We start from the raw sequence: 21,720 nt of genomic DNA on the forward strand, positions 1-21,720 counted from the left end.
ACTGATTGGCCAATGTCAACCACATATCTGTTTCCATGGAAACTGCAGCAATATTACTTCAAATAGTTTCATTTGTGAATGTGATAAACAATTTTCAGATAAAAAAATGTATACATACATATACCATTTGTCCTGGAATTTTTTTTTTTTTTTTTTTGAGACGGAGTCTAGCTCTGTCACCCAGGCTGGAGTGCAGTGGCGCGATCTCAGCTCACTGCAAGCTCCATCTCCCGGGTTCCCGCCATTCTCCTGCCTGAGCCTCCCGGGTCGCTGGGACTAGTGCCCGCCGCTACACCTGGCTAATTTTTTATATTTTTAGTAGAGACGGGGTTTCACCTGTGTTAGCCAGGATGATCTCGATCTCCTGACCTCGTGGTCCGCCCGCCTCGGCCTCCCAAAGTTCTGGGATTACAGACGTGAGCCACTGTGCCCGGCTTTGTCCTGGATTTTTTAACCAAGCACTATTATTTATAGTTGTGTTACAATAAATAGGGATGGGTTTGATAAGTCACCACTTGGTGCTTTAAATTCTGCCATCATCTTTTCTAGGAGTGTAAGATATAGAGATACACATAAGCAGAAAAATTTTTTTAACATGAGGATAATACGATAATGTAACCAGTGATAACCTACCTCTCTTTTTCAATGCTTACCAGATGCAAATTGTATTGTATCAATCATTCAAGGACAGCTTGTAGGACTTTGAAGACCCAAGCAGCCAAAAAATAGCTAATTCCTCCTTATTTCAGTTGGTATGAAGAGAAGGTTACTAATAATGCTGCTCTTCCTGCACAAGTCTTCTGGGCTGTCAGTGAGCTTGGTCAGTGGGAACCACAGGAAATTATGAGTTATGTTTATGTTACATGAGAGGAAAATTGAGGCTACCAGTCTTGTCACAGAGTTTATAGATAATTGCCTTGTGTGCCACCATGCCTGGACAATTTTTGTATTTTTAGTAGACAGGGGATTTCACCATGTTGGCCAGGCTGGTCTCAAACTCCTGACCTCAGGTGATCTGCCCGCCTTGGCCTCCCAAAGTGCTGGGATTACAGGCGTGAGCCACCGTGCCCAGCACCCCATTAATTCTTATCACACAGCCTCTTCAAACTTGGCTCCAATGGAGGGAATTGATACTTCAGCAATATTCTATCTTCTACTCCATGAGCATAAACTGATGCTATCCTGAGCAAACTAGAATGATTACCCTATGAAGTTTCAGTAACTATAATAGGGGTATTCTTGGCATTAGTTTGAGACCTACAGCCTGTGCCAAAAGTGAACAGGAAGCATCACATTTAAAAGATGTATAAAATATGTCTATATCCATCTGATATGGCTTGACTGTGTCACCACCCAAATCTTATTTGGAATTCCCACGTGTTGTAGGAGGGAACCGGTAGAAGGTAATTGAATCATGGGGGCAAGTCTCTCGTGCTATTTTCATGATAGTGAATAAGTCTCACGATATCTGATGGTTTTAAAAAAAGGGGTTCCCCTGCACAAGCTCTCCGTGTTTGCCTACTGCCATCCATGTAAGACGTGACTTGCTCCTCCTTGCCTTCTAATACATCATCTATCTGGTTATTTCATACATATTTTCTAGCATTTTATTATTGGTTTCTTCAAAACTCTTCAGAAACTAATATATGTATATTTTCCACCATGATCAACTGTGCATATTAATATATATTATTTGGTATATGAATCTGGATTCATAATTGAGATTATGTTCCAATGAGTCATAGTAAAAGTACAGAAAATTAATATTTCTAATGCCTTATCAACTGATGATTATTATAAAACTAGCCTTTATGTCAAGTCAAGTTCTCATTGCTCTTGAATTTCATTCCAAACAGAATTTTGGAATTCATATTATTTGGAATATTATAGCTGTCATACCTAAATTAGTTTAATAACCCACATCTAATGCAAATTTACATTAAGATTTTACATAATTAAATAATTATGGTGTAGAGTATGACAATCCTATTTCAAAACCACAGAGCCCTTAGAAAAACAAATTCTTGATTTTTCAGATATCTCAAATACTGTAAAATACAGTATAACTAAGAATAATTAGCCATGAGGTCAAACTTCAATTTCAAACATTATAAAAGTAAAATTAAGAATTAAAATCTAAAACCACATGAAAATTTATTCTTCATTGTAATCTCAAATTTGAAAACGTTATATAAGATTTATGCATTCATTAGAAAGTGATTTATTGTAATTTTATAAGATTTGCCAATTTTTAAAGGTGTATTTTTGATCAATGCAAATAAATGTTAAAATTATTATGCTATACATTATTAGTTCATGACACATTTTCAAACATGAATGTGATGTAGAAACAGGTGATTATCAGAAAATAAACTCTGTTTTTAGTTTGACTAAATTAAAGCTACCAAAAAGAAATTTAGTTTCAAGATAGGAAAGTTTATTTGTAAGGATGCTGGGATGTTTGAACCCGAGATGAGTGATGTTAAAAAGGTTTTGCAATGGCATTCAATGAATAAAAAATTTTTAGAGTTCAGTAACTTCAGTTACCATTTTGGACAGATAACGAGATCCAATCTGACTAGTAGAGAATAGTGTAAGACATTTAGAATAGTTAGCAGTTTAAATCAGAGGGTAGACAGATTATTTTCCAATGTAAAGTACATATTTCTCCATTTGCATAATCCTCACCAGTGGGTAGAATTTATGAAGAATAGAATTTGGTTCATGGAAAGAAAAGCAGGCAGGAACTAAATCAGATATAACTTTCTTCATATTTAGTAACTGAACTTTACTCCTATTTTGAGACTCAATTCTGATAGAAGTTGGAAAATTAATCTGTCAGTTTAACCCTATCTCTAACCCCCTGCCATGTAGAGAATTGAACTAGCCTTCGCTCTCGTAAGTGGAATTTTAAAAAATAATGAGTTACATGAGCTGATAAGCACACATGCATAGTCAATGTTAAGGCTTAGCATTTATAAAATTTGGGATGATAATTTATGGCAAATGTTTAACACATTTAATAAGGTAAATAGTTTTTAAGGCATTGAATAGGTAGGAGTTCATATGAGTTTACTCTGGGTTGCTATTACTTTTACATAGTCAAACTTTATTTTGTAGTATTTTTCTTCTTGATTCTCTAGTCACTATGATAATTATTAGTATGGATGGTGACTTTTATTTCCAAGCACAGCATAATCCACAATAACATAACATTTAAAAGCAAAGGCTCTGTATCGATTATTAACATGAACAATTTCCTTTGCTACCATACTCCATCCAGATAAAGAACGGAATGTTCCTCTGAACCTTCCAATTAATTTCCTCCATTGTGATGAATCCTCCATAGATTTATTGGCAAAACATTATTTCTAAGTGTTCTCCACCCTACTATAAATTGTCTCAAAATAGTTTGTGTCTACCAACAAGGTAGTGTAGACTATAAACTTAATAAATAGTAATTATTGATAATTATGAGATACCAGGATGCTAATGAAACTTTATTGCTTGCATTGAGAAATGAGAGTATAAATTGAGTATAAAATGAAAAGACTTGAATGCTTAGTAAAGCATATAATTTAGCTAAAGTTATTAAACAGATATATGTGTATGCCAATTTGAATGTCTTTTTATCGTTGTTCAATGTATAGAATACTTATTTTTTCCTTTTTTTAGTTGACACAATAATTATACTTACAGGATACAGAGTGATATTTTGATATATCTATACAATATGTAAGGATCAAATCAGAGTAATTAACATATCCATCACTTTATTTATCATTTCTTTGTGTTGTGAACATTCAGAATCCTCTCTTCTAGCTTTTTGAAAATATATAATAAATTACAGTTAACCATATTCACCTTGCAGTGTTGTAGAACACCATAAATCATTCCATCTAGCTATAATTTTGTATCCATTAACCAAACTGTCCCCATCCTCCTTTTCCCTACCCTTCCCAGCGTCTTAATACTCACAATTCTACTCCCTACTTCCATGAGCTTAAATATTACTTAGGTCTCACATTTGAGTGAGAACATACAGTATTTATCTTTCTGTGCCTGATCTTTTTCGCCTAATATAATGTCCTACAGGTTTATCCATGTTGCCAGGAAGGACAGGATTCCATTCTTTTTATGACCGAATAGTATTCCATTGTGTATATAGACCACATTTTCTTTATCCAAGCATCTCTTCATGGACATATAGCTTGATTCCATATCTTGACTATTAGGAATAATGCTATAATAAGTATGGGGGTGTGGCTATGCCTTTGGTATACTAATTTCATGTCCTTTGGTTATTTTTAAATACTATTTAATATGCACCTTTCTTTTTATCAGAAAATACATGAAGTAGTAAATAAAATAAACTCATCTCTATTTTGGCTTTTGAGGAAATGGCAAAAATATAGTTATAATTTGGAATTATTTGACTCCAATTATTTTGATCTTAAACTAATAAGTTGCTTTTCTGGTTTATTCATGAAAATGTCAATGAAATATTTAATAATGTGTATCTGTGTATTTATATAAGGCTCGTAATATCCTATAGCCCTTGAAAGCCAATATGGCTGGCTGACTTTGCCATTTTTAAGTTGTCTTTTTATTAATGATTTGTAGAAAAACTATATGTCCTGGATAGAAGTCACTTGTCAGGTATGCATATAGTACAAATAATTTTTTTCTGTCTCTGGCTTTTTATTTTTTTGATATTTATTTACTTATTTAGAGACTTCGCTCTGTTGCCAGGCTGGAGTGCAGTGGGGCGATCTCGGCTCACTGCAAGCTCTGCCTCCCATGTTCAAGCGATTCTCCTGCCTCAGCCTCCCGAGTAGCTGAGACTACAGGCACCTGCCACCATGCCCAGCTAATGTTTTTTGTTTTTGTTTTTGTATTTTTTGTATTTTTAGTAGAGACAGTGTTTCGCCATGTTGGCCAGGATGGTCTCAATCTCCTGACTTCATGATCCGCCCACCTCGGCCTCCCAAAGTGCTGGAATTACAGGCGTCAGCCACCGTGCCCGGCCACCTTATTTTTTCCACGTATTTTGATGAGCAAAAGTTTGCAATGTTAATAAAATCAATTTATCGTTCTAAAACACATTTTGTAGGTGTTGTGCCTTCTTTAGGAAACATTTGCATGTTCCAAAGTCAGAAGTAATTTCTCCAATGCGTTCTTCTAGAATACATACAGTTATTTAGCCCTCTGTTTAGGTTTATTATCCACTCAGTTAATTTTTGCATTTCATGGAAGGTTGGTTTATTTTTTTAATATATGTAAATATAGTTTGGCACCATGTGGCAACTCTTTCTTTTACCCATAGATTTGCTTGGCATCTTATCAAAAGTAAATTAAACATATATGTGTGTGTGTCTAGTTCGGTAATCTCTATTCTATTGTATTGGTCTATTTTTCTTTCCTTAGCCAATACTAGTGTCTCCTGACAGTGTATATTTATATTAAAACTTGAGGTTCTGTAAAACAAATCCTCCAGTTTCTTAGTCTTTATCGAAATTGTTCTGACTATTCTAGATCCTTTGCATATACATATAAATCTTAGAATTCACCTGTCAATTTATTTTAAAAATTCTACCAGAATTTTAATTCAGCCTTTTTTGATATTTGCCAAATATTTGCCAAGGAGTTATTTGCCAAAATATCTCTTTCCTTTCCTTTTACAGTTACACATATGGTAGACTCAGAATTCTCCTACTGGTCACTGAGGCTCTATTCATTTTAGTTCAACCATTTGTTAAACTTTTAAACCATTTTTTTAACTTATAAAGCAAAGAAATCATGTAATTTTCAAATCAAGTTTCCTTGATTTGAGCTCAAATAATAGCTCAAATCAAATAGCTGATGGTGGGTGCCTGTAATCCCAGCTACTCAGGAAGCTGAGGCAGGAGAATCACTTGAACCCAGAGGTGGAGGTTGCAGTGAGCTGAGATTGTGCCACCGCACTCCAGCCTGGGCAACAGAGCGAGACTCCGTCTCAAAAAAAAAAAAAAAAAAAGCTGATATATGGTGTGCGCTAGGCATGTGATAAGCACTGCTTAGTGGACCTCATTTAATCTTCCCAATAATCCAGTGAGGTGGGTGTTACTATCCCGTTGATAGGAAAGAAAGCTGAGCTGCAGAGATAAGGCAGAACTCCCAAGGCCTACCAGCCACCAGGCAGCAGAGTGGGGCATCATACATGCCTGACCCCACGCAAAGACCATCACTACTGCCAGCCGCTGCCTGGCTGTGCTGCAGGTGGGGAGAGACCTAAAAGGTAGGGAGGGAGAGAAGATTCCTCCAGTCACTGTTTTCTAAGCAGGTCAGGCACCAAAGACCAATGCTGAATTCTGCTGTGTGCCCACCCTGGAGGGTCCCAAGGTGCCACCAGGCCTCAGACACATTGAGATTCTCAGAGTAAGTGTGGACTCAACGGGTGGGCAACGCCTAGCAGGGGCAAACATATAGAGATAAGGGAGTTCCAGAACGAGTGTGGCCAGATTCAGCTTCCTACCCAACCTTGGACCCCCAGGAGGTGGTGTCAAGAGGGGCCATGGCCTGGGGTGCGGGCGTCTCTTCCTCCCAGAACACTAGCCTGAATCAGCCAGCTCTGCACACACACAGCCAGGTCCACAGGCACAACTATTTCCTGGGGCCCCTGAGGGCAGGGGGTCTGCTGGGGCTGTGGCTTGTGATGTGTGGAGTGAGCGCAGGCTCAGATCAGGGCGAGGCAGCTTGTCCAGAGAAGCAGATAATTCCCAAACAGAAGACCTCCAAGGCAGAGGGCCCTGGGGCTGGAGTCCTGGCCTCCAGGAGGTTGTTCTGAGCTTACCCTGTGGACGGATTGGAGGTGGCCCTCTTTCCCCACAAGGATCAAGAGGGACTGGGGGATGGTGGGAAGGCAATCTGGCCAGGAGAAGCTGCGGGGGAGATTCCCGCCATCCCCAGTCCCACCACCTCAGCCCCGCGGCCTCTTCCTCCCTGGAGACAGCCAGGTGTGGCCCAGGATCCCGGGAAGTGCAGCAGGGGAGGGGGTGGCGTCTTCGCTCCTCAGGCGCTGGCCCGGCGCCAGGAAGCCAGTGCGCCGGGGATTGTCTCTGTCAACTGCAGCCCAGACCCAGTCCGGGAAGTTCTGCCAGGCGCTCTCCGCCGGTGCCTCCCTGGTTATACTGTTATACAGGAAACCTGGCAGCGCGGGAGCCGCGCGGTGGAGGAGGGAGCGCGGAACGCCGAGCCCACGCGCGTCTGCAGGGGCAAGTGGAGGCGAGGCCGGCGAGCGGACGCCCCGAGCTGCCCGGGCAGGCAGGGTCGGGAGTTAGGCGCCGAGCGGGGGTTGAGGTGGGAAGTGGGGTTAGGGGTGGGGGTAGGGGGTGGGGAAGGGGACAGGGCGGGGGAGGAAAGGGTGCGGCAGGTGGCTGGTCCGCACCTGGGAGCTCCGCGCGCCTGCTCCCCTTAGTTCCACGCTGGGGCAGGATCTGCGCGGGCCGCATCCCACGCGAAGCAGAAGGTAGGCGAAGGGCTGCCCTCCATTGGGCGGGAGGGCAGCAGGGAGGCCCCCAACGCCCACCCAGGCGTTGACGCCGCTGTATCTTGCGTCGCCTGGGCGGTGGACGCAGGAGACCTCCTGGCGACTGGTGCGCTCCCGCGCTCCAGGGATCCTCCCGGCACCCCGCCCCCCCCCCCCCCCCACCAATCTCTCTCCTTCTCTGTGTGCCCCCAGGTCAGGGAAGGAGCCGTGGCCGGGTCCCCTTCTTATCCAGCCCGAGACACCGCGCCCGGTGGGCGTCCCTGCGCTGGGAATCCCGCTCGGAGTTTTTCCAAGCCCGGCCGGGCTGTGCGGGGAAAGGCCCTGGTGAGGGAGGTGGGCCCGGAGCTGGCGGTCTGCAGTCCGGTGGGAAGTGCTCGCAGTGGGGGATTCAGGGTGCAAATGATCTCCCCGCGAGCGGGAACGCCCGGACAAGACAACCAGCCTCAGCCCAGCATTCCCAGAGCCGCGTGCGGGAGGGACGCAGGGACTCCGGGACAGCAAATCCCCAGGTGAGGGGATAAGGGGGAAGGCGGGGCAGGGGCGGCCTCACCCTCCTTGGGTTCTGCTAGCGATCAGCCAGCGCCCCTTCAGACGCAGCCCTCCCGGCTCCAGGCCCCGGCCTTCTGCTTCGGGCCTCGTCTTCCCCATGCCCCCAAGGTCCCCAGCAGAGGCATTCTGGCTCCTCCTCGCCCCGCCCAGACACAGCTGCTTTGGGTATCGGTGACAGCACTCCTGAGTGTCCCTGTCCCTCTTCGCTCCCGTTGCCAGCTCCGGTTCCGTGCAGCCTCTCCGGCCTCGCCCCTGGAAGCCCCGCCCAGGGCGATGGTCGGGGCCTAACCTGCCGGCTCCGCCCACCCGGCCCTTGGGCTCCCTGAGGCCCGCCCAGCCGACGTGAGTGCGCTGCGGCGTCCATGGGGAAGGGGCGCCGGGGCAGTGTCCTCCTTGGGGTTTGTTGGTCCAGCTCTGGGCAGCTCGATGACCCCGCCTCCGGGACCCAGTGTGCTTAGTGACTCAGTTTACACTTTTTCCTCGTCGAGGAACGCTTGAGAAAGTGGCGAAGGAGCCCTACGGGGGGCCTGGTTGGACCCTGCTCCTTCAGTCCCTCAGCCTCGGCAAGCGGCGGTCTCCTGGCCCCTGGTCCGGAGGAGGCAGGAGGAGATGTGGTCAGTGTGGGAGCTTGGAGGGGCCATGCACTTCCGGAGAAGACCACCGACTCGTGGCTTTGGTGGAGGGGTGCAGGCAGATTTAGTTAGGCTCTCCCCCATCCCTGACACACTGGAGCCGGGGCGGGAGCGGGGCTTGTGACCACTCCGGAGAGCTTTGGGGGCCCCTGCTCTGGGACTCCGCACGGATAGTCACTGTCTCAGAGTGCATTCTCCAGGGGTCACTCTCGTGGAGGAAGCCGGGGGGTCCCAGGGCAGGTGGGCAGCCTTTTTCGGGGGGGGGGTGCGGTGTGAGAGCCGGAGAGCAGGGGGCGGGGCGGGCCCGGCTGGGGCTCACGTCTGCGTTGAAGCCGCTGGGGAAGGAGAGAGAAACCAAGAGAACCGGTTCCCCCGCCTTGACAGCGGAGGCCCTCACACCAAGGCCCTTGGACTAAACCGGGCAGGGACAGCCCGCAGGTAAAGCTGTTCTCCGGGGCGTCTGCAGAGCCCGCATCCCAACCCTGACCCAGGGGCCGGGGCGCAGGCTCCTGGAGGGAGGCGGTGCTACGGGACTCTGCGGATTCTCTGCGGGCGGCAGGCGTCCAGGCGGGACAGGGCCCGGGGAGCGGCAGGCAATGGGCTGCTCTTTCCACTTGACTGATGGAAAACTAAGGCTCAGTCAACTGAGTAAGCGTGGTGTCGACCTCAGAGCGGGCAATCACCCCGCGTTTTAAAACCAAAGTTTCCCTCGCAGTCGATTTGGACCAAGACTACTCACAATCTCCCCACCGCAGGACTGAAGCGAGGCTGAAATCTTAGAATCAACCCCACGGAATGAAGGGGTTGTCCTAATTCCAGTACTGAGTGTAAGAATGGAAGCCTTACATGTGATTTTATTCAAGTCCCCATTTTAGAAATGGGAAAACTCAGGCCCGAAGGCGAACGGCGAATGCAGCATCGGGACTCGAACCCAAGTCTGTCCCCGAGTGCGGAGCTATTCCAGGCTCGGTGGTCTTGACCTCTACGGCCCTCCTCCTTGTTGCCTGCAGAAAAATGCCGCGGCCACGATGGCGGCGTATGTGGGGGGGGATGTGTACCTGCTCGTGGAGCACCCCTTCGAGTATACCCGCAAGGACTGGCTCCGCGTGGCCATCTGGCCCAATGAGCGCTACTGGCTGCTGCGGCGCAGCACGGAGCACTGGTGGCACGTGCGGCGCAAGCCCGGCGGCCACCCCTTCTACCTGCCCGCGCAGTACGTGCGCGAGCTGCCTGCGCTGGGCAAATGACCTCCCCGCGAACAGGAAAGCCCGGACGAGACAACCTGCCACTGCCGCGCCGCCAGGTCCCCCCCACAGTCCCTTCGGCCACCGAGCCGCTCACCTACGACTACCGGCTTGTGAGCGCGGCGGCGGCAGCGGGCCCCGACGGCGCCCCCGCGGAGCCCCGAGGCCGCGCCAGCTCCCTGTGCTGCCCTTCGCAACGCGGCGCCGCGACCCAGCGCAGCAGCCTGGCGCCCGGCCTGCCCGCCTGCCTGTACTTGCGGCCTGCGCAGTCCCTGGACTATCTGGCGCGCGCCGCCGTCTCGCCTCCCGCCGGCCACCTCGGAAGCAACGGCAGCTTCAAGGCCTGCAGTGTGGCGGGTTCCTGGATGTGCCCGCGGCCCCTGGCGCGCAGCGACTCAGAGACCGTCTACGAGGCCATCCAGGATGTGCACGGCCCGCCGCGGGAGGAGAGCGGGGAACAGGGGTGGCGCGCTGGGGATTGCGCCCGCACGGAGCCGGGGCGCGAGGAGACCTGCCACGCTCAGCGTCGGGCACGATGCCCACCTCTGTCTGAAGACTTGGAATGAGCTCCCTCTCCCCAGCCGCGAAACGGGAGCCGTGCAGGCCCCCAGTCCCTCATCTGCGATTCCCAGGCTCCAAGCTGCCTGGAAGCCCAGAAGTTTTTCGTAATCCAATTGGTGGCAAAATTGCGCTAGAACTGATGTGAGGCTGTTGATGGTCTTTATTTGTCAAACTTGTGTGACTATTCATGTTTTGCTGCAGAAATGCAAATGAGCTCGATGGCCGGCTGCTGCCCCAAGCCCTGCTGGGAGGTTATGTAACCTACAGCAGGTGTGTGCCCCATAGTCTCTTTCCAAGTCCCAGCTATTCTGTGTTCCGAAGCGCATCAGGGCGCGGAACGGGGGATTGCGGGATTGCGGGCTTGCCGCCGGCTCAACAGCCTTGCCAGTCTCCCAGGAGCCTGGGGTCAGATGAGAGGGTGGATGTGAAAGTCAGGCGTCTGCTTCCCTTTGAGGGTGCTTCCAACATTTCAGATGGGTTTGTTTGGGTGCTTCCAACATAGATGGGTTTGTTTCAGAAAGGCGTCCGGTTATGGTGAGGTTGTTTTTTTCCCCTCTTCAGAATCCGGTTGTGTTAATCAGGGAAATCGAAAATAAAGCACGTTTTAAAAACACGCTTACATCCTTAGAACACTCTGGGCGACCCTGACATTTTGAACTTTAGGAACTTTTCAAGGAGGGGCAGCCCGAGTGGGAAAAAGGGATGCTCAGAACCGTTCTTTCATCTGCCACCAGCTGTGTGATGATCTAGGGGGCAGTTCCCTTCCTCTCTCAGGGTCTCGGTTTGTTCTTTAGCCCAAAGGGAGGGGATGGACAGATGACCGCTGAACCTTGGGAGCCTCTGATTTCTTTCGCTGTGCCTGATGTCATTACCATGAACACTGATGCCCACCATGTGCCAGGACTGAGTCCGGGATGCCCAGACGAAGGAGACACGCCTCCGTAGGCCCGCTGCTGGATGTTCCCTCCGCCCGACTCGTTACAATGCAGAGCTCAGGTTTCGAGACTAGGGAAAGGGGAATTGGACTCTGCTGGGTCACCTGCCAGTTGCTGACAGCCACTTAACTTACACGCGAGGACGCTCCCCGAGGCCCAGCGTCCTCTGGTGTAAGCACAATACCTAAGGATTAGGGTTGTGAGCCCTAAACGAGGTAAGGCTTCTAAGCACTTGGCAGCAGCAGGGGGTCCACCCAGACTGTCCGGGTCGTCCTGGTTTGGCTTCCTTAGGACTGTGCCGCTTTCACTCGAGCTCCTGCAGCGGTAGCCCACCGCCTTGTGGCCAGGGTGGAAAACGGCACCCGGCGGACGGGGCTGGAGACCACGGCTGGTTCCTATTTCGCGCCCCTGCCAGCCAGCCAGGCAGCTTCTCTGGGATGGATGGCTGGATGCCAGCGCTCTTCCCCCGCAGCGCCCCTCCGTTTCCTGCGCAGGCTCCCGGTGGCGCACTTCCTGGCCTCTCCACATTCTCTGTCCTGGTGACTGTAGGAGGGTTCCTGCCCGTCTGAGCGGAGCCCCTGGAGGTGGGGGAATGGCCTTATTCTTTGAACCTCGTATCTGGCCCAGGGTCTGGCTCAGGCAGAGTGCACAGAGAGTGTGTGCTGAGGAGGGCGGAGGTGCGGCAGCCCCTTACCTATGAGCCAGGCCTCTGTAGGTCTGCCCAAGGGCCACCACCAGGCCCCAGGACCAAAGAGGAAGGAGACTGCCCAGGTCCTGACATCTCCTGAGAAGACAGATGACCCTGGCTGCCAGGGCGCCTGCCAGGTGGCCCCTCTGCCCATCCTTCCTCCAGCTCCCAGCAGGTTCCCAGTTGCAGTGGCGTATGGGGGGAGGGGCACAGGTAATGAGGGCAGGGGACTTACCCAGGGGGGAACTAGGACATTGGCCAGAGACAGGCTGCTCCTTGGCCCCACTTGTGGCCCTAATTCACTGTGTGACCTCCACAAGTCACTTTGCAACTCCGGTCCTGTTTCCTCCCCTGTGCAATGTGCTGTTGCACTCCAGCCTGAATGACAGAGCAAGATTCTCTCTCTTAAAAAAAAAAAAATCTTAATTCAGTTCTAATTCACTTCTCGAGAAGAGTCATGTATCTGGTAACCTTGGCATTGTTGCACGTAAGAGAAAACCAGAAAGGAAGTGATAGAGGCTTCCAAAACACTGTCACATAAATGAGCTATTAATTGAATTTTTACAACCGGCTAATGAGCTTTAGTATTTAGAATCACCGAACTCTATAGAGATGAACTGCTCTTTTAAAAGATCATGTGTTTTTAAACTCATGTTCAATGAGCCGATTATTTCATGAGGGTGCCAGGTGACATAGTGAAGACCACATATGCACAGAGTGATAGAACGCTGGCAGGACCCAAGCCCTTTTCTGTGATTCTTCTCTTACCTCACCACTATCCTGCTCTTGACAGGATTACGGTTTCTTTGCACTCTCTTCCCTTCCTTCAGCCAGGACTTTCTGGAAGAAATCATTCATTTAAATTAAAAATAGATATATTTTTTATATCTATTTTCTCTCACCAGTATCCTGCTCTTGAAAGGATTATGGTTTCTTTGCACTCTCTTCCCTTCAGCCAGATCTTTCTGGAAGAAATCATTCATTTAAATAAAAAATAGATATACCTTGCTAGGTCCTTCGGATATTTAGGTTCAAGTGAAAAAGAAGGTAAAGAATAGGAAAATGCCTTTAAGGCCAGGTGCTGTGGCTCACACCTGTGATGGGATGCCAAAGCAGGGGAGGATCAACTGAGCCCAGGAGTTCAAGAAACAGCCTGGGCAACATGGCAAATCCCCATCTCTACAAAAAATGCAAAAATTAGCCAGACATATTGGTACACACCTGTATTCCCAGTTACTCAGGAGGCTGATGAGGGAGGATCGTTTGAGCCCAGGAGTTCAAGGCTGCAGTGAGCTGAGATCAACCCACTGTGCTCCAGCCTGGGTGACAGAGCAAGACCCTGTCTCAAACAAACAAACAAACAAACAAAAAAGCCTTTAAGGCCCAAGAAAATTCATCTAGACAGTAGTTCTGTTTTGGGAGGCTTGATTTTTTTTAATTACTATGGGAAATTTAAAACTACACAAATACGAAGAGAATAATGAACTCCCAAGCAACCATCATTCAGCTGTGACAATTATCAAAGTTTATCACTTTTTTTTTTTTGAGATGGACTTTTGCTCTGTCACCCAGGCTAGAGTGCAGTGGCATGGTCTCAGCTGACTGCAACCTCCACCTTTTGGGTTCAAGCAAGTCTCCTGCCTCAGCCTCCCAAATAGCTGGGATTACAAGTACCTGCCACCACGCCCAGCTAATTTTTGTATTTTTAATAGAGACGGGGTTTCGCCATGTTGGCCAGGCTGGTCTCGAACTCCTGACCTCAAGTGATCTGCCTGCCTTGGCCTCCCAAAGTGCTGGGATTACAGGCATGAGTCACTGCTCCCAGCCAAATTTATCACTCTTGGTTCAGTTGTCACTGACCACTTTTTAAAATCCTATAGTGTTTTAAAACAAATCCCAGAAATCACGTTTCACCAGAAGTTCAGTATGTATCTCTACGTAGACATTTTTTCCATAACCATCATGTCATTATCACACTCAATAAATTAACTGTAATTAACGAATTAATCATCTGATTCTCAGTCCATATTCCACTTGCCCTAGTTTTCTTAGAGATACCTTTTTACTGTTAGCAGTAAACCAGGTCCAAACAAGGCCACACATTGCATTTCTTTATTTTTCTTCAGTCTTTTTATTCTGTTATATAAACTTCAAGGAGTCCAAGAACCATTGAAATAGATTACAAAAGTTTATATACATACTTTTTTCCTTGGTAGAGGATCATAGTATTTATCCATTTCTAATAGGGTTTTGTGACACAAAGTATGTTAGAAGCCACTGATGTGGAGTTTCTGGAATCATCAAATTGTGATAATCCTTCATACACGAAGTTTTATTATTTTTTGTATGTGTGTGAGACTGGCTGGAGTGCAGTGGCACGATCTCAGCTCCCTGAAACCTCTGCCTCCCAGGTTCAGGCAATTCTCCTGCCTCAGCCTCCCAAGCAGCTGGGACTACAGGCTCGTGCCACCATGCCCAGCTAATTTTTGTATTTTTAGTAGACAGGATTTCACCATGTTGTCTAGGCTAATCTCGAACTCCTGGGCTCAAGTGATCTGCCCACCTGGCCTCCTAAAGTGCTGGGATTACAGGCCTGAGCCACCGTGCCTGGCTATCCTCTTCAAACAAAATATGGGCATTTCCGTTGGCCTAGGTCTTCATCTTGCCTACTTTATTGACTTACATTACTTACCTGGTCCCTGGAGACATATACACATTTGTCACCCTTAGTGCTCAACCAAATTGTATTGAATGCATTTATTTGACAATTAGTTCTCGTATTTTAATTTTCATTTCACATATGTATTCCATATTCCTAACTAGACTGAAATAAGCCATTTGATATACAGAATCCTGTTAGGCATTTTTCTTTCTTTTCTTAAAATTTTGAGACAGGGTCTTGCTCTGTCACCCAGGCTGGAGTTCAGTGGTGCAGTCACAGTTCACTGCAACATCCACCTCCCAGGTTCAAGCAATCCTCCCACCTCAGCCTCTCGCTAGCTGGGACCACAGGTGCACACCACCATGCCCGACTAATTTTTTCAAAATTTTTCTAGAGACGAGGTCCTGCTATGTTGCTCAGGCTGGTCTTGAACTCCTGACCTCAAGCTATCATCCGGCCTTGGCCTCTCAAAGGACTGGGATTGCAGGTGTGAGCTACCATGCCCTGCCAACTATTTTTCTTTAAATTACTTTTCGGTTGTCACTTCTCTCAATAAATATTAATATGTTGATAACACCTTTCTTTTATCTGAAGAGCTGACCTCAACCACTCAGGGTTGAGTCGCTGTGATAAGGTTTGAGGGTGCCTGAAATGTCATCATGATTCGTCCTTTGGGCTAAGCTGAAACCTAGTGACTTGTCAGGTCAATAAATTAAGGTTATTTCCCAATAATACAAACACTTAACACCGTGAAGTAGGTTTTAGGCAGGATTCCCTCTTTTCCACTGCAAAGGAGAGGTAAGTTCTTGCTGAGGTGGTCAAAGTCCCACCTGGGGCACTGGGAAGGTGGCGGGACATTGGAACGTGCAGTAGTTGCGTTCTGGAGTTTACTGAGGCTTTCCAAGTGGGCATTCCACGCAACAGGTCTTAGGGCGCCCCTCCCTCCGGGCGTGGCAGCCCGGGGCGTGGCTCCTGGCACAGATCCGTAGCAGCTGTCATCGGAGTCAATTTCAGGACTCCAGCTCCAAGCTTTGGGGTTTCCAAAATTCTGGGGGCTTGTCTCCCTGTCCCCCCCCCTCTCCATTTCCCTCCGTCGCTGGCGCTGTCCGGTGCCTTCGGTCGCTCGGGCCGCCCCCCTCTACGACTTTTTTTTTTCTTTCTCTCGCTGGCTTTTTCAGCATCAGTTTCCCTAGGGGGCGGGAGGGGAATGATATTTGGGGGCTCCCCTGCCTTCCTCTCCGAGCCGCGGAAGGGGAGACGCGGGGAGGAGGTCTGGCTGGCTTTGGGCTCCAGCCAGGGGTCCGCGGAGACTGGTCTCCGAAGGCCTTTGACGCCGGGCATTTCGCGAGCTACGCGCCCCTCTCAGCCGCGCCATCCGCGCCCCGAGTCCAGGCGCACCGCGCTGCGCCGAGCCCAGGCGATCCGGGCTCCGCGCTCCCGACTCGACGCCCCCGCGCTCCCCCTAGCGGCCGCCGCGCCGCCTCACTCGGTCTCAGGCTCGTCTGTGGCGCATCTCACGTGACCGCGCTGCTGGAGAGGGATGAACCAAGAGGGCGGCTGAAGCCGATCCTGAGTGGGGCCCCAGCAATTCGGAATGAGCCTTTTCCCTCCACCCGCTTCTGCCGACGCGGGGCCCTCCCGCGCGGCCTCGCAGGCCTCCCCACCCGCCCCCGCCCCCGTCCCCGTCCCTCCTCCTCCGCTTTCCCTTCTCCCCCGTCCTCGGCTCCGACATTAGGGGCAGGCAGCCCAAGCAGCCCGCGGCTTCCGCTGCGGAGCGCTCGCCCCGGCCCCGGCCCCGGCCCCCGCCCCCGCCCCACCGCCGCCGCCGCCCAAGTCCGGACCCATCGGGGGGCTCAGCTCGCGGCACCGCGGTAGCAGCAGGGGCAGGTGGGCCGCCGCCTAGGATGAGGCAGCCTCCAAGCCGTGGCTGAGCTCGCCCAGGGGGAGCAGCAGTAGCCGGAGGAAGCCGCCGCTGGTCCCCCAAGCACCAGCGCCCGGGTGGAAGGGGCAAGGAGGCGGGGGCGGCGGCGGCGGCCACCTGGCCCGGACCACCGCGGCCCGGAGGGCCGTGAACAAAGTGGTGTACGATGACCACGGGAGCTAGGAGGAAGAGGACGGCGACGTCGAGGAGACCCAGGATTCTGAGGACGACGAGGAGGATGAGATGGAAGAGGACGACGATGACTCCGATTATCCGGAGGAGATGGAAGACGACGACGACGACGCCAGTTACTGCACGGAAAGCAGCTTCAGGAGCCATAGTACCTACAGCAGCACTCCAGGTACCCACCCAGCCCAGTTGCTGCAGACTCCTTCCCCACCTCCTCTGCCCTCCCCCCTTGCTCACTCGTGTGCTGTGCATCCTGCTCCGATCTCCCCCCAACCCCGCCTCCCCCCCAAACAGAGGGGAAATGCGACGGCACATCAAGTGGCAAAAAACTAGATTTACAAGAGGAAAGAGGCGCATTGTTAAAAATGGAGATTGCATTGTTGCAGTTTGCAGGCCACACTCGCTCGCTCTCTTTCTCCCCCCCAACCTCCTCTTTTTCCTCTTCAAAATTTGTGCCAGTGCAGTGTCTCCACCGGGCAGGATTGAAACTTTGGCAAACACGTATCCATTGCATTCATTTCTTTCCCCTTGTTTTGGTCTGGTTTTCTGGAATGAAAGAAGCCTCTTGTTTTACAAACCTCTTTGCATTTCTAATGTGGTTTTTTTCAGATTTTTATTAGATATGTTACTTAAAAGGGAATTAAGGGTTTGGACAGATTGTGGCATACAAACACACACACAAACATGTCTGTTTTCACATCCCTAGCTGTGGTTTTAAAATTGTGTTAAGGAAACGGATCATTTGGGTTAGTAGGGGAATTTTATCTGGTCCTGTATGTTTGCTTTTATTCTTCGAGTGCTAATGGGCCTGTGCAACAGTTGCTGGTAAATGGCTGATTAAAAAGCAAAGCAGAAAGCCAAACAAGACCCAACCAAATTTGGTTATTCATTCGATTCAAAATTGTTTTTGGTGAAGTCAAAAATAAAAGTACAAAACCGCAGGAACGCGCATCTTAGCTCATTTGATCGCTTTGCCTTGCTTGGGAAATGCAGTTTCGTGTCACCTGTTGCAGAAGATATGTAGTTGATCATCTAGACATAATTGCTGAAGATGAACTTTTGGACCAACTTCTAAGTCACACAGCATCATTATCAGATTTATTACACAACGACTTTTTTTTCCCACTCTATTTCTGAGGAAAAAGCCTTCCCGAAATCCGTAATGAATTTCTCCATGGTAACCCCTCTTCTGTTTTCACACAGAAAAGTTTCTCTAGACTGTTGCTAAGATGCATTTTGTTAAATACCCCCCACCCCCCAACAAAGGCTGCTTTGTATTAAATACGTAGTTGGAATTTACTAAATTGTGAAATTAACGTAACCGAAGCAACAACCGGCAAGACTTTTCCTTTATAATTTTGCACATCTAGATTAATTAAATTAGAATCTGTTTTTAAAAGCATTAAAAAAATAAAGTTTATGAGAAAATACTTGTGAGGAAAAAGGACCCTTTTTTCCTTGAAGTAAGGTATGTCATGTCTTTCTGAGAGACTGCGGTAGTAGAAGTGGTTAACTTGAAAAGTTTCTGATTTTTTATAAATGCTTAAATACTTACTGGAGAAGTAGAGTAGTATTATCTTGAGCCAAATATAAACCCACGTAGGTTGTCCTAATGAGAGGTGACACCGTGCTGGCAGCCCTCACAGCCCTCCCTGGCTCTCGGCGCCTCCTCGGCCTTGGCGCCCACTCTGGGCGCGCTTGAGGAGCCCTTCAGCCCGCCACTGTACTGTGGGAGCCCCTTTCTGGGCTGGCCAAGGCTGGAGCCGGCTCCCTCAGCTTGCGGGGAGGTGTGGAGGGAGAGGCGCAGGCGGGAACCGGGGCTGCGCGCGGTGCTTGCGGGCCAGGGTGAGTTCCCAGTGGGCGTGGGCTCGGCAGGCACGCACTTGGAGCAGCCGGCAGGCCCCGCCGGCCATGGGCAGTGAGAGGCTTAGTACCTGGGCCAGCAGCTGCTGTGCTCAATTTCTCGCAGGGCCTTAGCTGCCTTCCCACGGGGCAGGGCTCGGGACCTGCAGCCCGCCATGCCTGAGCCTCCCCTGCCCCCGTGGGCTCCTGTGCGGCCTGAGCTTCCCTGACGAGCACCGCCCCCTGCCCCACGGCGCCCAGTCCCATCGACCACCCAAAGGCTGAGAAGTGCGGGCACAGGGCGCGGGACTGGCAGGCAGCTCCACCTGCGGCCCTGGTGCGGGATCCACTGGGTGAAGCCAGCTGGGCTCCTGACTCTGGTGGGGGACTTGAAGAACCTCTGTCTAGCTAAGGGATTGTAAATACACCAATCGGCGCTCTGTATCTAGCTCAAGGTTTGTAAATGCACCAATCAGCACCCTGTGTGTAGCTCAGGGTTTGTGAATGCACCAATTGACAATATGTATCTAGCACCAATTGACAATCTGTATCTAGCTAATCTAGCGGGGAGGTGGAGAACCTTTGTGTTTAGCTCAGGGATTGTAAAGGCACCAGTCAGTGCCCTGTCAAAACAGACCACTCGGCTCTCTGTAAAATGGACCAATCAGCAGGATTTTGGGTGGGGCCAGATAAGAATAAAAGCAGGCTGCCCGAGCCAGCAGTGGCAACCCGGTCAGGTCCCATTCCATGTTGTGGAAGCTTTGTTTTTTCACTCTTTGTGGTAAATCTTGGTGCTGCTCACTTTTTGGGTCCACACTGCCTTTATGAACTGTAACATTCACCGGGAAGGTCTGCAGCTTCACTCCTAAAGCTAGCGAGACCACGAATCAACCAGGAGGAACAAACAACTCCAGACACGCCGCCTTAAGAGCTGTAACACTCACCGGGAAGGTCTACAGCTTCACTCCTGAAGCCAGCGAGACCACGAACCCACCAGAAGGAAGAAACTCCAAACACATCCGAGCATCAGAAGGAACAAACTCAGGACACGCCGCCTTTAAGAACTGTGACACTCAGTGCGAGGGTCCGCGGCTTCATTCTTGAAGTTAGTGAGACCAAGAACCCACCAATGCTGGACACTAACATAAACTGGAAAAAGGTAATTTGTTTTGCCGGATGGTCAGAATCGTTGCCAGACTTGTCTGGGGAGGCTGTATGGAGAATAAAAGGAATGAATCCTGTGTCAGATATTTATGTCTTATATGTAGAAAGGACTACATGTAAATTTTTGCCAACTTAAATTTTAGTACCTTTTTTTTTTTTTTTTTTTTAGATGGAGTCTTGCTCTGTCGCCTAGGCCGGAGTGCAATGGCGCGATCTTGGCTCACTGCAACCTCCACCTCCTGTGCTTAAGCGATTCTCCTGCCTCAGCCTCCCCAGCAGCTGGGATTACAGGCACCTATCAGCATGCCCGGCTAATTTTTGTGTTTTTAGTAGAGATGGGGTTTCACTATGTTGGCCAGGCTGGTCTCCAATTGCTGACCTCAAGTGATCCGCCTGCCTCGGCCTCCCAAAGTGTTGGGATTACAGGCGTGAGCCACTACGCCCGGCCTTTAGATGTGTCTTGTGCTTTGCATGCAAGCGTGTGTTAGTGATGGACTTCTTTTGTAAAATAATATTATAGAAGAAAATAATTATGTGTGTGTGTATATATATATATGTGTATATATATATATGTGTATATATATATATGTGTATATATATATATATGTGTATATATATATATATATATATATATTTTTTTTTTTTTGTACAGAGTCTCCTCTCAGGCTGGAGTACAGTGACGTGATTCTGACTCATGGCAACCTCCACCTCCCGGATCAAGTGATTCTCCTGTTTCAGCCTCCTGAGTAGCTGGGATTACAGGTGCCTGCCACCATACCCGGCTAAGTTTTGTATGTTTAGTAGAGATGAGGTTTCACCATGCTGGCCAGGCTGGTCTTGAACTCATAAACTCAGATGATCCACCCACTTTGGCCCCCCAAAATGCTGGGATTACAGGCTTGAGCCACCACCCCAGTCCCAGTATATTCTTTTTATTTTAAAAATTAAAATATTATGAAATTAAAACCCAAACCACAATGAGATACCACTTCACATTCACTAGCAGGGCTGTAATGTTTAAAAAAAATAAAAATAGTGTTGAGGAGGATTTGGGGAAATTGGAACCATTATGTATTGTTAGTGAGAATGTAAAACCATGTAACACTGGAAAATGCTTTGGCAGTTACTCAAAAAGTTAAACTTAGAGCTACTATATGACCCGGTAATTCTATTCATACATATATAGTCAAAAGAATTGCAAACAAATGGTCATGCAAAAACGTATACACATATGTATACAGCAGCATTATTCTCAATGATCAAAAGGTGGAAACAGCCTACATGTGCATTAACTGATGAATGGATAACCCAAATGTGATTGATCCATATAACAGATACATTATTCAGCCTTGGAAGGAAATTCCGACACATGTTACAACATGGAGAACCCTTGAGGGCATTATGCTAAGCGAAATAAGCCAGTCACCAAAGGACAAATACTGTGTGATTCCACTCATGAGGTACTTAGAGTGGTCAAATTCGTAAAGACAGAAAGTAGAAGGGTGATTACTGTGGGCTGGGAGAAGGAGAGAATGGGGAGTTACTGCTTAATAGGTACAGAGTTTCCATCTGGGAAGATGAAAAACTTCTGGAGATTGGTTGTACAACAATGTGAATATACTTAACACTACTGAATTGTACACTTAAAAATGGTTAGAGACAACCAGGTGTGGTAGCTCACGCCTGTAATTCCAGCACTTTGGGAGGCCACGGTGGGAGGATCACTTGAGTCCAGGAGTTCAAGATCAGCCTGGGCAACATAGAGAAATCCTGTCTCTACAAACAATGCAAAAATTAGCCAGGTG

At 48.8% G+C, this 21,720-nt stretch overlaps 1 protein-coding gene and 1 pseudogene across 3 annotated transcripts in view; both read left to right on the forward strand.

Moving 5' to 3' along the window:
- Positions 1-9,737: 9,737 nt before the first annotated feature.
- LOC129137639 (rho GTPase-activating protein 27-like) lies at positions 9,738-11,127 on the forward strand (annotated as a pseudogene).
- A 5,562-nt stretch (positions 11,128-16,689) lies between these two features.
- The window catches only part of AMZ2 (archaelysin family metallopeptidase 2), a 51,046-nt gene continuing 46,015 nt past the window's right edge, over positions 16,690-21,720 (forward strand). For 2 of the 3 annotated variants that reach the window (XM_024350569.3, XM_063799238.1), the window contains exon 1: positions 16,970-17,081. Coding sequence is in view for 1 of the 3 variants with exons in the window: in XM_016932814.4 (XP_016788303.1) it covers positions 16,887-17,081 (195 nt within the window). In the remaining 2 variants the exon portion in view is untranslated. Of the gene's footprint in view, positions 17,082-21,720 lie in introns of all 3 variants that reach the window. The other variant, XM_016932814.4, reaches the window with a different exon arrangement.

Source organism: Pan troglodytes, chromosome 19 (genome assembly GCF_028858775.2).
Source record: "Pan troglodytes isolate AG18354 chromosome 19, NHGRI_mPanTro3-v2.0_pri, whole genome shotgun sequence".
NCBI classification, from domain to species: Eukaryota; Metazoa; Chordata; class Mammalia; order Primates; family Hominidae; genus Pan; species Pan troglodytes.